Source organism: Callospermophilus lateralis, chromosome 10 (assembly GCF_048772815.1).
Source record: "Callospermophilus lateralis isolate mCalLat2 chromosome 10, mCalLat2.hap1, whole genome shotgun sequence".
In the NCBI taxonomy this organism is placed as follows: domain Eukaryota; kingdom Metazoa; phylum Chordata; class Mammalia; order Rodentia; family Sciuridae; genus Callospermophilus; species Callospermophilus lateralis.
In genome coordinates, this window is record NC_135314.1 from 43,785,564 (window position 1) to 43,802,397 (window position 16,834).

Here is a 16,834-nt window from a genome sequence, read left to right on the forward strand (position 1 = left end):
ATCACTCAGCAATTCTATTCCTAAATATTTACCCAATAAAAGTGAAAGTATATGCTCACAAAAAGACTTGTACAAGAAGATTCATAGAAATTTTATTAATGGGAGCCAAAAAATGGGTAGAGCCCAGTTGTCTCTCAAGGGGAGAATGGATAAAAAATAATTATAGTATATTCATACCATGGAACACTATTCTGATAGGAAAAGGAATAAATTACTAATGCATGCAGCAACATAAGTGAATCTCAAAAGCATAATGCTGAGTAAAAGCATTCACCCCAAGATATATTTTCTGTGTGTTCATTTATGTGAAATTTTAAAAGAAACAAAATTAATCTATGGCAGAAAAAAAAACCAGAATTATTTCCACTAAGGGAATTGGGAACACGGATTGACTTGGCTGGAACATGAGCCAACTTTCTGGGTTGATGCTTAAATTCAATATCTTATTGGGGGTGTGGGTTACACACAAATGTAAATTTTTAAAAATTCAACAAATATATACTAAGATTTTGATTTCATTGCATGCAAATTTTGCACTCACTAAAGAATAAAACTGAACAGATATAAAACTCTAGCAAAATTATATCCATGAAGGAGTATTTAGGAAGATGTGTCCTGATGTCTGCAATTACTTTGATGTATCAAAAAAGAGGAATTGATGGATGAACAGAAGATAGATGGGTAGATAGGTGATGACATTTGCTAATGATGTAAGACACAAATGGTAGAATCTGTGTTGTGAGTAAACAGGTGTTTGCTGTCTAGGAGAGGACACGGACAGCTTGCACCTTTACAGAGAACAAGAGACGGGAGGATGAGCCACCCAGTCCCCCCACTTACCCACAGCCATGTAGTGGGCATCAAAGCCTGTGAACCGCTCCTCGTTGGAGAAATCTGACCTGAAAGTGACGGACATGAAGGAACCAGGGGAGAGAACCACTTCTTGGCCGGGGGTCTGCTCTGTGTCCGTGGTCTCCCTGCCACAGAAGGTTGCCAGCACCTGGTCTTCAGTTTCTACCTTTGAGGTCAAAGTGAAAGGGAACAAGATGAGCAGCTTCACGATTAGCTTCTTTCCTGATCTTGTGGAAGAAAGAGATTAGGCAACCTGGGAAGGGGGATGAGGGATTCTTAGACTTGAGGAGAGAGACTACAGCTTAAGTCAATGTGGCCGTCTGATCAGTTGCATTCACATTGCTTAGTTCCACAGGGGTAGCTTGATATTTGTCATTCTTGTTGCCAGTCAAGTGGCTTAGTTACTGAAAATAACTCAATGTTAAGATTCCAAAGAGTTAGATAACCCTGCAGATGGGTTCTCTGTACAACAGGAACTTATCACATTTCCAAAGAAAAAAGACTGTATGTACAATATAAATCAATCATTGGGCATCCAGTGTGCCTGCCGCTGAGCGGAGCATGAGATGGGGATGATGAGAGAAGAGGAAGACTGAGAGCCATGCACAGGAGAGCAGTGTTCAGAGTGAGGAACGGACCCAGATAGAGCTAATGTGCAGCCTGGTAAGAGCTCCGATAGGAGCAGCAGGAGGAGGCGAAAGATCCCTACCAGGACCCCCGCTACAGGAGATTAGGTCTGCTCTTTATAGCTGTTTCCTCAAAGCATGCAATAGCATTTGGCACATAGCAGTTGTCCAGTGAATATTTGTTCACAAGAACTAAAAGAGCAGACCTATTCTGAGAGCTATGAGAAGCCAGGGTGCCTGTGAAGACTGTAGGAAGAGAGTTACTGGGAAGGAAACGTATAAAGTAGATTATGGCTGATGTTGAATGCCATTAATTCTCTAAGTGGAAGACATGGAAAACTTTTGAACAGGAAGTCGTGTGATATAATAGACAGTCTTAAAAATACAGAAACTGCTTATTGTTATCATACAGAAAATGTGTGTGTGTGTGTGTGTGTGTGTGTGTGTGTGATAGATGGAAACTTTGCAAACTTGCTGATAGAATTCCCTGCTTTGGAAGAGCTAAAGGCTCTGCTTGAGCTCAGAAAGTGAAGCAGGAATTCTACATGGTTGCCTAAAGCTGATTTTGTGTGTGTGGTTTGGGAAGCACAGTGTAGAAGCTGGTTGGTATAGTTATTTGACTATGAATACTTGACCTACTCTATCATCTTACACCTAACTCAATTTTTTTAAAGCTTGCATTTGTGTTTGGGATCTCTGGGCTGATGTTTTAGACACGATACAGGCAAAAATCTTCCGAGGAATGATTGCTTCTGTCTTTCAAAGTCACTGAAAGAAAGTTCACAAAAGCTGTCCATCTCTGCTAGCTTCCAATAAATTTGTTGTTTTGTTCATTAGCTTAGTATGCCAGAAGTATCTTGACATTTGACACTTCTGTTTTGAAACTAATGGTTTATTTATTTAAAATAAGAAGGAGTTTTAAAGAAAAACAATTTGCCCTGGCAACAAAACACAAGGACAATTAATCACTAACGCTGGGAATTGAAATGTAAACAGAAAATGAGATCATGGCTTTGCTATTTTTTCTCTGCTGATACCAGTGAACTCACACCAGTCTTCCTATGCAGAATGTGCCCTTCTTCACACAGCTGAAAATTCACTTCCTTGACTGTCCCAGCTGCTATATTATTTTGGTTAACTGGTTAAAAGTTCACCTAACTGTAATTTTTTAAAACGATTTTCTTTTAGGTACAATATTTCTTTTTAAAAAGTGCTTTATCTGGGTGCGGTGGCACACGCCTGTAATCCCAGAGGCTCAGGAGGCTGAGACAGGAGGATCAGGAGTTCAAAGCCAGCCTCAGCAATAGCAAGGCGCTAAGCAACTCAGTGAGACCCTGTCTCTAAATAAAATACAAAATAGGGCTGGGGATGTGGCTCAGTGGTCAAGTGCCCCTGAGTTCAATCCCCAGTACCCAGCCCCCTAAAAAACAAACGTGCTTTATACAAAGCCCTGTTTGAAGTGAAGCCTGTAACTCTTTCTTAATGATCCATGGACATTGTTATGTGCTTTAACTATCACATTCAAAGAAGACCATTGGGGATGCTGAATTATGTAATTCTTTCCGTGCATGAAATTACTGCCGAACAACACGCCTTTACAATTCTTATATCTTCTTTATGTATTATTCCATTTCCTGTCTTTTTATTTTTAACATGTTATGAGTTAGAAACCACTTGAATTGTTCTTCTTGGAACTTCATAAAAAGGAGACTAAATAAATAGAGAGCGAGGGCTTGGGAAAGGGATTCTTCTGTGCATAACCTCATGAATCATGTGCTTCTATCTTGGTGACCTCAGTTTTGGAGTAATGTAAGTTGCATGAACCTGGTAGGTGGAGGTCTTATGTCCTATTCCTAATTCTACCATAGACTACTCTATGATCATCCCATCCTTAGCTCTAGTTATCCACCTGTAAGTCAGGAGTTGGAACTTGCTAAACTCTAGATTCCCTTCCAAGTTGGAAATATTAGCATTCTTACAAATCGTCTTTGTTTTATATTAAGTCAACTAACAATGAGCAAGAGTTTCAACACAGATCACTGCTGCTTATGAATGAATTTAAGCTTATTTATGATTTATATCTATGTGTTATGGTTTAGATAATAGGTATCCCCCCAAAGCTCATGTGTGATATAAGGCAAGAAGATTTAGAGGAGAAATGATTGGTTTATGAGAGCCTTAACCTAATCATTAATCCTATGATAGAGATTACTGGGTATAACTGTAGGCAGGTAAGGTGTGGCTGGAAGAGGGTCACTGGGGGCTTGCTTTTGGGGTATACATTTTGTAACTGGAGAGTGGAATCTCTCTCTCTCTCTCTCTCTCTCTCTCTCTCTCTCTCTCTCTGCTTTCTGATCATCATGTGAGCCCATTCCCTTCACTCTTTCACCATGATATTCTGTCTCATCTTGAGCCCAAGGAATGGAGGTGTCTGTCTATGAGCCAAGACCTCTGAAACTGTGAGCCCCTCAAATAAATTATTCCTCCTCTAATTGTTCTTATCGAGTCTTTTAGTCACAACAGTGAAACAGCTGACTAATATACAATGTAATATAAAATTGATTATCAAAGAATAGTCATGCCTTGAGCATTAATAATTCCAGCCACAGCAACTTCTTTCCTCTAACTTGGCATCCCCAAGTAGTGCCTAGAGCATGGACGCTTTCAAATGAAACCTACCAGAGGTTATTCAAATTAAATAGACACCTACTGAGGGTCTGTGATAAATATCTGTCTTCCTCTTGACTTCTGGGATTAAGGACTTTTTCATGATGACAGATAAACACACTGCCTGCAGAGCCAAACTATTCCAGAGGACAAGGAAGCATGTTCCCGCTGAGAGCCATGACAAAAATGAGTCATACAAACTTGAGAAGCAGAGGAGAAAGACAGTAGCCTAGGGCCATAGGAATTCAATCTGAAGCCCAGAATAGAGTGCTGGAATATTGGGGCTGGCAGAGACCTTGAAGAGTTATTTCAATCTCCCTTCTTCTAGAGGAAACCAAAGTTCTGAAATGGAAGAGTGACTTACACAAAGGTAAACAGATAACCTGAGCATTTTCTGATGTCAATTTTGCTTTTGGAACTGTTTTTAGACTGGGGAAAGGAGCCACAAACCCAAAGAGTACATGACAAAAGGCATAGACACTTGACCAAACAATTTTCCTGGCTCAAGAACCTCTCGAAACCTTATCTTGGGTGCATGGATTGTCTCCCAAAGAGGATGTGGCTCAGTGACAGCCTTAACCTAAACAGAAGGGTCACTGGCCCTGGTTAATATTTGCATGTCCTGCTATGAATTATAAAGTTCTACAAAGATCATTTGTCTCTGAGTAGGGATGAAGGATTGAGCCCTGACTTCTGTTTGGATTCTCCCATCTTTGAGGTTATCATATCAACATGGAGGGAACATATCTATTGAAGATGTAAATTTATAACAATAGAGAACCATGTGGCTGAGGATCACAGACACCCTTTCTATTTCTTTTTGTGGGCAACTGCATCCTTGCAGACTATAATTATTGAGGGCACCAGTATGTGGTTGTATGTAGTGAATTTGTTTTCTTTTAGCTCCATTTGACAAATATTTAGGTACCAAGTTCTTTCTGAACTATCATGTGGAGGATGTAAAAAATTACTCTTTATTAAAAAAATCACTTATAAAGCATGAGCTTTATAAGCATATCCCCTGCCTCTGGGAATGTGACATTTAGTAGGAAAATAAGATAAGTACTCAAATGTGTATATTAGAGTATTATTGGTAAATAATAACTACAATGAAAGATGGGAAGGCTCAGGGGCTTAAAGGAAAAAACTGTATCCAGATGAAGGGAATCAGAAAACACATAGAGGCTGAGGATGTTGCTTAGTGATTGTTGTGTTTTTCTAGCACATGCAAAGCCCTGGGTTTGATCCCCAGCACCACCAAGACCAAAATCAAACAAAACAAAACAACACACACACACACACACACACACACATACACACACACACACACACACACACACACTTTGGGGAAAAAAATCCTCTGAGCTAAGGAATAGCAGGTGAGTAAGATTTATCAGGTAGGAAGAGTAGGTGGAGGATTGGAGTGGTGGGGAGAACAGAGGGAATAGTGAACCTTTCAGAATCTCCACTAAGTTCCATTGTCCCCTGCTCCAAACACCTGGTATAGGAGAGGGGCTCTGTTGAAGGTAGAGAGCCGGGAAGCAGATCTCAGAATGAGAAGGCAGAGTCTTTGTTTTCCATGAGCTATCTCAAACACAAAGCTCCCAGGCAAAACTGAGGCAAGGCAGCAGAAAGCAGGTCAAGCATCTACGGGAAGCCAGCTGCAGCTGCTCTCTAGAGGTGCCCCTTCACATCAGTTCACAGCTACGTTGCCATTTACCAATCAACACCTCCAATGTACAAGAAAGCAGCTCAGGTGTGATTGTTTTTATTTCATAGATAAGGAAATTGAAGCTCAGATAATTTAAATGAATTGGGCAAAATGAGTGTGCAGTAAGTGATGAATGCTCTTTGAGCAATTGATCCAGGTCTTCCATGGAAGCATGCCGATTCCCTGGAACTCCTTAGACCAACAAGCTCCCTTACAGTTCAGATGCCTCATGGTTTGGCTCATCAGTGTTTGCAAGGTGTATCTTAGAACCCTTCTGAAATCTACTATTGGCTCTTGAAGAACATTTTAAACTTATTTTAGAGAGAATGCCGAATTATTTTATTAACAATTTAGTTAATCTTTGAATTACATGCTCCAGAATTTCCTTCCCTGTATGTTTTCAGGTTAGAGCTGGCATAAAGAGGAATTTGTGCAAGTTTTAAAAGCAATAGCCATTATTCTGTAAAAGTTATTTGGACAGATGCAGTTGTGCCAGTAAGTTTTAACTTCTTCACATTCCTTTACTCTGCATCCCATGCTTCCTTTCAACCATTGGCTCTGATGACCAAGAGTGGCCCATATCTTTCACCAGGTGCTTGCTTGTCATTCCACCGAGGCTTTTTGGAACTCAAAGCTTTCAGGCACCTGTTTTCATGAGCTTTGCAGTCACAGTCCCACTTTGGTCCCATAGACTTGACTTACCAGATTTCTTTGCAGATGCCAACACCTTCACCCATGGCAAAGTCTACAAGAACCAGTGGGTGACCTTTTCTGTGGTTCTCTAACTTCTCATCATCAATGATTAATTCCTCAGTTCTTTCTATGATTACATGAGCTGTAATGCTCACAAGTGTCTCAAAATATGCATAGAGGCTTTGCTTTTGTGTGAACATGGACTGATAGAGTTATTGGTGTCAGGAGTAGAATGCTTGCTGTAGCCACAAAAAAAAAAAAAAAAAAAAAAAACAACTAGAAAATGTGGCCTTGGTTTTGGAATTGGCTAACAAGTGAGTGCTAGAACATAGGTGAGGATTCTACTATAGAAATCTTGAAAAAGCTACCTGAACTCTGTAGTGGTGACACAATTGGCAATTGTGTTTGGGTAATGAAGAAGGTAGAAAAATGCACACAGTGAACTTATGGATCTGGCTAAGAAGACCTCTAGTGAGAATCTTGAAAGTGCAGCCTGCAATTCTATCCTGTATGGCAAGGTCTTTGGGAAGAAGTAAGATTTTAGAATGTAAGAATAACATAGGGGACAGACAGGCCCAGGACTGGCTGACTGGGTTGGAAAATGGCAAAACATTTCAGAAAGCATGAAGAGATTCAGGGTAAATATCATGTCATGTGTGTGGCTATAATAACTGTAGGTTAAGATCTGAAAGATTTAAGCCAGTAACTTGTACTCTGTATCTGCTAGACTAAAAGGCACCTAAGGATCTTAAGGACTTTGACATGCTCAGCAAAGTAGAGAAGGTATTTTGAAAAGAACACTGAATGTGTACGTGTGTGTGTGTGTGTGTGTGTGTGTGTGTGTGTGTGTGTGTGTTCTAACAGTAGACCCAAAAGAGATTTTAAGGTAGACATGTCATCCTGGACTAGAAATGATTGAGACATTTCAAAATGAGAAGATACCTCTGGGCCCAGAAAGAGGCGTTGGTTGCAAACATGACCCATTTCTTGTGGAAAGGAAACAATGTCTCAGAAGGTAAAGCTAAGAAGAGAGAGGCAGAGTCAAGGCAAGTCAGGAGGCACAGATAGCATTGAACTGGGAGCCATTCCCAAGAAGCAGAACTAGGCTCTAAAGAACATTCCTAGTATCTGGAGTAGGCATTGTGTACCTGGCTGAATTTCAGAGTTACTATGGTGCAGTAATTGTTACATAACTTACATTTCTCCCATTTTTAAATGGGAACTCTATTGTGGTAATCTTATTTTTGACTCACCAAATCAAGAAAATATTGAGTACATGGAGGACAAATAACTTTCCTTTTGGGATCAGAGATCTTTACACCAAGAGGAGTTGTACCAAAGAAGCTATATCCTTGGTGGTTCATCTGCTTGTAAACCTGATATAGATCATGAGGTCCCAGACTTCAAGCTTGACTCTGAATGCAATGCGACTTTTGGAAGAGAGGGCAAGAGTATATTTGGCACATAAAGAGGACATGAATTATTTTGCTTGCAAAAAAAAAAAAAAAATACCCACAATAATCCCTTCCATTCTTATACACAGTCCATTTTGCAATGTAACTTTGTAGAAGTGGTATGGGACTTCCAAACTCAGGATTCAAGGAGCCTTGTAGTTATTGATAAAAATTCTTTGCCTGTCCAAACTTTAGTCAAGTTTCTGAACTTTCTCCTAGGCTCATCTGCATACTACCTTATGAAGTCCAGTATTAGAAAGGAACCATGATAAATCAGTTTATTAAGAACCTACCCTGATATATTCAACCCTAGATATCTAACTGTACTCCTCATCCTCCACCATCACCCTGATGATACCTGATCACCCTAGCCTTTCTTGAGCAAGAATTGTATTAGGTCAGTTTCCAGAATCCCCCTTAACCCTGATGTTTTCTCCTAGTACTTTGCCATTCACTGCCTTTCTACTCCTTGGCTATAGATTTCCACTTGCCCATGCTGTATTTGGAACTTGAGTGTAACCTCCCCAGTACTATACAAAATCCTATTGTTGTGGTCCCTGTATTTACCATGTTGGTCCTAAATAACATTTGCCTTATTGTTCTTTGACAAGTACCAATTTTTTCCTTAACACTTTTTCACATGTATCCTGAGGTTGGTGTGACGAAGTCACAGGAAGCCTACTGGAGAACCAAAGGCTACACAGGGCACAGATGAGTTGTCCAGTGGAGATATCTAGGCCAACCAGCTAACATTCACCAGAAGCTACCAGGTGGGAAAGTGAGACCATCCTGGATCTTTGTGTTTTAGTGAAGCTCTTAACAACTGCATGAAAGACCTTGGGCAAATCCAAAAGAAGGACCATCCCACTAAGCCAGATCAAAATGCTGACCACGGAATTAAAAGAATACGAAATGGATGTTGTTTGACTACCACGGGTTGGAGTGGTTTATTGCACAGTTATAAATAACTTTCATGGGGGAGTAAAGAAGTGATTTGGGACAGTCAGTAAGATGACATTTGTGAGTAGAAATTAGAGTATCATAATATAGTGGATTCTCAGGGCCTTGAAAATCATCAGGTCTTCATGTTTGCTACATCCTTACCAAACATCATACCACCTTATTATTATCAGCTGCAAAGTTAAGAAGTTTAGTACCTCCCAGTATAGATCAAGACATTTTGGATCATACTTGCCTTAGAAACTTACTCCCTTGGTCTCAAACCTGGGAATATAAGCTAGGGGAATATATTCCAAACATGGAAAAAAAAAAAACTTTCATGAACAAAGATGAAGTAATCAAAAATATATAATAGAAAATGAGAAAAATATGGATATCTAATTCTAGAGGCATCAATTGACATTCATTTAGCAAACAACAGGTAGCCATTAATTATCACATTACTAGAGAATTTATGATGATCTAGAAATATTCTCACTAGGTGATTCCTGCTAAGTGAAAAAACAAAATAAAATTGTATATGTTGATAGCATGCGTCAAAAGTAAAATGTGAAAGGAATGTATGCAAACTGTCAACAATGGCTAGTGGAATTGTAGAAGATTTTTCTTTTTCCTCTGTTTTCCCACTTGGGCCCAAGGATGCTTCCTCTGTCTTCTTCCAAATGGTATAAAATTAGTCAGTTCTGTTCAACAAACCAAAGGAACACACAGGAGGGCAACTAACCCAGACTGGAAATCCAGGGTCCCTCATCTTTTGTCATTACCAGAGTCCTCCCTACCTTGTGGGAAATGGTGTGCAGGACAGCTCTTATCACTGTTACCTCCTTTCATTTTTTCCTACCCATTTGGTCCCAACAGAGTTGAATAACAGGGGGAAACCTTTTATTTGTAAACAATAAAATGCTGATAATACAATCAAGAAGCTCAGAATAAGTAAAATTCCTGTTTGACAATGTATGGCCAGGCTACGGGGCAGATTTTATGATTGTGATCCAAGAGCAAGTGAGTGGTTGGGTACAAATGGATGGATGATGTGTTAGTTAGCTTTCTGCCTCTGTGACAAAAATGTCAGATAAAAGTAACTTAAAGGAGGAAAGTTTCCTTTTGGCTCATCATTTCAGAGGTTTCAGTCCATTGTCAGCTGGCTCCTTTACTTTGTGCCTGAGGTGAGGCAGAACATCATGGCAGAATGGTGAGGGCAGAGCAAAGCTGCTCGGCACACAGGAGTCAGGAAGCAGAGAGAAAGAGCAAGAAGAAGGGGTCATTGCATATCCCCAGTTACCTCCTTCCTCCAAGTAAGTCCCACTGCCTGCATTTTCTACCACCTGCCATACGCCATCAATGCAAATCCCTCAATGGATTAATCCATTAATGAGGTCAGAGCCTTATGATCCTGTCATTTCCCCAGATCCCCACCTCTGAACATGGCTGTCTTGGGAACCACACTTTCAACACGTAAGTATTCAGGGTGTACTTTATATCCAAACCACCGCAGATTAGGAAAGAAAAAAGAATTTCTTAGTCTGGAGATCATGAAGACTTTGGGAAGTCTTCAAGGGAAGTCTCTGGGAAGGGTGGGGTGAGAGAGAGGACAGACAGACAGACACACGCACACAAACACATACACACAGAGGATTGATATTGGATACTTAAGAAAGTTTGCAATGAGAACACCACTGCTGCCTTTTGCTTTACTTAGGGTGAGTGCAACTGTGAATTGCTTTTAATTTTTAAAGTTGTCTACTTCTTAGGCTGTAGCCCCTTATTGATACTAGATCATGTGGTACCCTGTTTTCATATGGGTTGCATGTGATCTTCGCCAACTATTAGAGGTTGGAAAAGCACTTATACTCTCTATGTCACAGAGAGAATTGTGTCTTCCGAAAGATGTTGAAGTCTAATCCTGGTATCTCTGAATGTGAACTTTATGGAAGTTTCCTTTTGTGGACATAATCCAGCCAAGATGATACCACATAGAGGCAGGGTGGGCCCTGACCCAATGACTGGCGTCCTTACAAAAAAGACAAAAATTGCCACATAAAAACACATAGAGGGAAATTCAGTCATACAAAGACAGAGGCAGAGATTGGAGTTTTTGCTGCCTTGAGCTAAGAAATGCCAAGGACGGCCTACAACCTGCAGAAAGCCAGATGAGGCAAGAATTTTCCCCTAGTACCTTCAGAGAGAACAGGGCCCTGCTGACACCCTGATCCCAGAGTTCCAGCTTCTAGAACTACATAAGAATAAGTTCTTGCTGTTTTAAGACACTTGGATTGTGGTGGTTATGGTTGTTAAGAAAATAGTATACTCTGTATACAGGTTTTCTCAAATAGTGAAAATAGTGGTATTTGTGTCACGGGACTGTTGTGCATATGTCATGAGTCAGTACATGTGAAATGCTGGAATGTAGTTAGCACTCAGAAAATCAGTATGAAAAGGACTGCTGAGATCCAGCCACAGGAAGACCCACTCTGGGGTCCAGGTAGTGGGGCCTGGATAACTTTGTGTGTCTCATTTAGAGATCCAAATTCTTCCTGGATGTACCACTTTCTAGATTTCACTTCTTCATTACTAATCTTACTGAAGCCATCAGCACTGGAAGGGGACGTAGAGAAACCTCCCAGCCAGCCTCCTCATGTGGCTGATGGCTATTTAGGTCTGCTTGACTCCTTGCACTTTGCAAAGCTTTCCAATGATTCTGGGGATGGATGGCAAGGGAAAGTATTTTTTTGTATAAGAGATGACCAGAGTAATGAAGAGATCTCTGAAGGCTTTTGTCCACAGAAGGCTAGTTTAGTGTTTAGGAATCTCTCTCTTTACTTTCCTGTGCTTCCAATAATTTTTCTAGATGTGTGAATGTAGACTAATAGTAGCCCTGGGCACGGGACTCCTGCTCACAGGTGAATATTCTGTATTCCTGAGCTTACCTTCCCTAAAAGTCCATCCGGGGACCCTAGGAATTGAGTCCAAAGATTGATTGGCTCAATCTTGCTATTTGCCAGGTAGCCTCAAATTTCAGTTATAGAGCATAGGTAGGAGGAAATTTAAAGTATCAGATACCAGGCAAGAATCTGAGTCTAGGAAAAAAAAAAAAAAAAGATGCACCTGATATGTGTTGGGGTTTTCTTGCAGAGGGTAGGGGTGCCCGGGAATGAACCAGAGGGCACTGAATGACTGAGCCACATCCCCAGCCCATTTTTTTGTATTTTACTTTGAGACAGGGTCTCACTAAGTTGCTTAGGGCCTTGCTAAACTGTGGAGACTTGTTTTGAACTTGCAAGCCTCCTGCCTCAGCCTCCCAAGCTGCTGGGATTATAGATGTGCACCACCACACTTGGCTGTATGTTGTTTTTTGAGCTACATTTCAGAGGCTCTTGGAAGCCATGTAAGTAACAATAACAGATCTGAGACTGCAGTTGAGCTTAGATAAGAGGTGCTGGCTGTTGAAGCTGCAATCCTGGCCCAAGACATTTGATCACAGTGAATAAATAATAGTAATGATGATGGTAACGATAGTCATAATATCATAATGCCTCCTTCTTTCTAGTTAATGGAACATTTCACCTTCACTATTTATTTGCTCCTAATAACAATCGTATAATAAATGTACTTCAAGCAAACATTGTAATTCTGAGCCCAGAGAGGTGATGTGACTTCCCCAGGGCCACAGAGCCTAGGAGAAAAAATCCACATATCTTGACTCTCAGATCTGGTTCAATAGTTGGAATCAAACTACAGAAGGTCAGAGCTGCAAAGGGCACTCAAGGCCTTTAAATCTATACCATTCCTTTCTTGGTGGAGAAACTAAGACTCATTCAAAGTCACATGGCAGAGCCAAGATGAAGGCCCAGTTGTACTGCTCTTTCCAGGACATTGTTCTTATTTGGTATTTGTTAATCAGAGTAAAAACCCCCCAATAGAGCTGGGTGAGCCCCTAAGAAGGTATTGTGTACATGCACAAGTGAGACACCATAAAGAATGAGGGGGCCTGAGAAAGAGCTCCCGCAGGTCCTGAGAGTCCAGGATTCCCACTGCTGCCAGGAAAAATGGCCCCCTCTCAGGGAGGGCTGGACAGAAAAGGGCAGCAGGGGCAGCGAGAGAAGAAAGAGCTGGTAGGGAGGGGTCCTGCCCAGAGCCTGGGAAGCGGGCATCCCGCAGGTGGGAAACCAGTGGTGCCCACCGTCTCAGCGGGAATAGGGATACGGAGGGGCTGGGCGGGGAAGAGTCTGGGAACTGTGACTGGGAAGGAGGGCCAAGGAGGATTTACACTCTCTTCAGCTGGTGAATGGCTCAGACTCCTCCATCCCACCCCTTTGGGACTTCAGAGCCACTGGCTCATTCACATGCAAATCTCTTGGGCAACTCTGAGGCTGACAGGAAAATAGCTCTGAACAAAGGGTTGCTGTGTTCCTCTGCGGTGGAGGCTGCTGGGCTCAAGGTATGTCACAGTCGGGACTCGGTGGAGGCAGTGATAAGGCCAGTGCTGGGCACAGAAGGGACCTGCCACGGGTGGAGCAGCGTCCAGCAAAGCAGTTTCATTGCACAGAAATTCTTCAAGGGCACTGTAATAGGGACCAAAGGACCTTGGGTTCTGGTAGCAGCTCTGCCACTGGGATGTCACTTCCATCTCCCCAGACAGTAGTATGTGAGAGCTGGGAGCTCCTCAATTAGAAGAGCCGACTGACAACTTTTGGGGGATTTTGCTACCCTTAAAACTTATACTTAAATCAACTGTATTAGAAACAAATAAATTATATGGAAATTCATGACTTCCTGATTATGTTACTGTTGCTCTGTGATCCGCACTCTTGAGGTAATTAATGTGTACTGTATCAGGATGGCAAGTGGTGTGGCAAGGTACAAGGTACACTTTTCTCCTCCCCTTCTCCCCTGCCCCAGTGTGGCTGCTAATCATTTATAGGTAGACACATCACCATCTCCAGGCATGGGTTTTCTCAGACATAAAAGGTGGGCATTGATGCTGTCCTCTAAGAGTCACGGGGTCAAAGGAGACTCAGGGATGGAAGCAGCTTATGAATTCCATCATTACCTGACAGCATTTTGCAGGACCCCATTCCCGGCCTCTTCTCTACCTCCCACCTGTGCCTGTTTGTCTTCAACCCTCACTCTACCCTCCAGCCATACTACCATCCTGGTGTTCTTCAAACCCATCAGGCTCTTTCCCACCTAAGGGCCTATCCCCTCTTGTTGGAATGCTTTTTCTCCAGAAAGCACATGGCTGACTTCCTCCCCTTCTTCAAGTTTTGACTTAAAGGTCACCTCCTTGAGGCCTAGTCTGCCTACCACATTAAAATCATAAAACCCTCCTAAGCCTATGCAGACCCCCTTTATTTGCTCGATTTCATTTCTTTGCCTATCAACTTAGTCATCACCGATTCGCTTGTGAGTTTGTTTAGTGTGCAAACCCCTCACTGGCAGGGATCTCTGTCCTAATTGCTGTGGTATTCTATGCCCTAATAAATTGTAGGTTACTCAATAAATACATGTTGAATAAATAAAAACCTCTCTTTCCCTATCTTTTGGCTCCAAAAGGTAAATCCAGGCTCTGTTTTTTTTACCGAGATGTTTCCAGGAGTGTTCTTTGTGAGCACAAGCACACGCATGTGTGCCTCTGTGCCCCCCTCCCCCCAGAGCACTCTTCACATATTTGCCCTCCACACTCACTGCATTCCCTGGCCCAGCTTGAGCCCCTTCCCTCTGTTTTGCAGCACCCAAGATCTCCTGCTGTTCACACTTCCTGCATAAAAAGTGCTTTCTTCACACTTTCAGGAAGCTCATTTTCACTTCCTGATTCTTCTGAATCGGCTGGAATTGGTGTTTGGGACCTGGTGTCATTGGAGGGGAGAAGCCTGCTGGGGAGTACAATTGAAATTCATGAGAAACTTTCATCTATTTCTCATTTCCTTCTGGGGCCAAGGCCTCCTGTCCACTCCCAGAGAATTAACAGAGCTGCTGCTGTGGCTGGGGTCAGTGCAGTTCTAAGTAAACAGAGGACTGCACAGAATTAGGATCCCGTTCAGAAGATTTATCTCTCAACTACACAGCAGATTGCAGACTGACGGATATGGCCCCGGGGAAGGGGCAATGCACTGGGGGTCACTGGCCAGCAGAATTGGAAGGGCTTAGAGAGGTCACTTAATCCAATTCTCTCACTGGGGAAACTGAGGCCCGAATGAACCTGGGACTTTCCTAAGGTCTCCGCAGGAGACAGTGACTGATTTCCAGATCGGAGTCCTTTGCTTCACACACAGTATGTCATTTCCTATCCTTCCCCAGGATTGTGTTTGCTACTGGAGAAAACACAGACATGGGCCTTGAACTCATGAGACTGCAGTCAGTGGGGTTGACCTTGAGCCCAGGTAAAAAGACCACTTTCCCATTGTTTGTAGCTCAGACTCCATTCCTTATTATTTTTTGTAAAATATTTTTTCTCTTAAAGTCAGAATAAAAGAAAGTCCTCTAACAAAATATAGACGTCATTGGGACCCTTAAGAACCCTCAAGGTCCTTTTGTAAACATTACTAAATCACTATGGCAGGCACTGTTGTCTTAGACATAATGCCTGGCCAGGAAACCTAGCAAGGTCCTTTCCAGAATACAACCTTCCCAAGAAGGGCCCTTTAGAGAGACAGAACCATGACTTGGGAGTATGAGCACTAAAGATGCAGATCTGGCTTTTCTGTAGAAACTTGGACAAATCCATTTGTACCTCCGTTTCCATTTCTGGAAGTTAAGCATAATAATCCCTACTCTCCCTATCCCATGAGAATCGAATGAGGTGACTCACTAGAAACTGCCATAAAACTTGTGAGGCCACAAGGTAAACACACAGGACAAATGAACAGCCTCCTGTGTTCTAGCAATTCTTTCAAAGGGCACTTCCATGAATTGATTGGAAGCACTGAGTGATGAGATCACCGTCATGTACTGCTAGTTGTTGGGGGAGTTGGAACAGAGGAGAAAAATGACGTTCATCAAGCACCTAGGGATGCCAGGCAGGCACTTCATTACTCATACCACCACCATCACTGCCAGTTCAATCACATTTATTGAGCTAACAGCATATGTTTCAGGCATATGTGATTCAAGCTCTTAACTCATTAAGCATTCACAATTAGCCCACAAGAGGGGAATCATGATTATCCCCATTTTACAGATGGGGAAAGGGAACCAGCGGGAGGTGAAGCATTAGCCCCAGGCAGATGTAGGACCTGTCCTTGACTCTGACTCTCTCTAAATCCTGGGCCCAAACCGTGGAGCGCCACTGTCTTTCGCAGTGTTGATTCAACCTACAGCCATCAATTTATTTACGCCCTCTCATAATCTGTGAGAAACATGCTGTATCCACTGTGAACTTTTTTTCTACTGATGACAAAGCTCATGCTCAGGGAGATGGAGAAGCTTGGCCAAAGGGATCTTCACTCCTTAGTGGCAGAGGCAGAATTTTGCCCTTATGGGTCTTTAAGCCCTGTCTCAAAATCTGTGCCAGCATTTCCCAGACAGCTGGGTTCCAAACTCAGTGCACTTCCGCACACTTTCATAGCTCTCTAAATCTACTTGTCCTCTTCATGATACTGCTGGTTGCTGGTGATGAGTTCAGCTCCCTCACATGTTGAAGCATAACTCTAGAGAAGCATGCGGAGGCAAGCATATAAAGCAGGGTTTATTTTAAAAGGGGTAACATAGACTTTTCAGGAGGAAGAAGGGGGCCAAGGTTGGTATCCTGGTCTCCCAAGAAGTGAGGGTGTTCTACCTTTTTTACACATCATAGATTTTCTTTGTTCTCCTGCTCTCTTCCCCCTTATCTCTCTTTTTCCTGAGTAGGTGACAGAGGCCCAGGAGATGCTCTG

The 16,834-nt window shown here is 42.2% G+C and overlaps 1 protein-coding gene across 4 annotated transcripts in view; it reads right to left on the bottom strand.

Moving 5' to 3' along the window:
* The window catches only part of Masp1 (MBL associated serine protease 1), a 64,650-nt gene that overhangs the window by 36,072 nt on the left and 11,744 nt on the right, over positions 1 to 16,834 (bottom strand). For all 4 annotated transcript variants that reach the window (XM_076869042.2, XM_076869041.2, XM_076869043.2 and 1 more), the window contains one exon: positions 841 to 1,018. In XM_076869042.2, the coding sequence (XP_076725157.1) occupies positions 841 to 1,018 (178 nt within the window). The remainder of the gene's footprint in view (positions 1 to 840; positions 1,019 to 16,834) is intronic.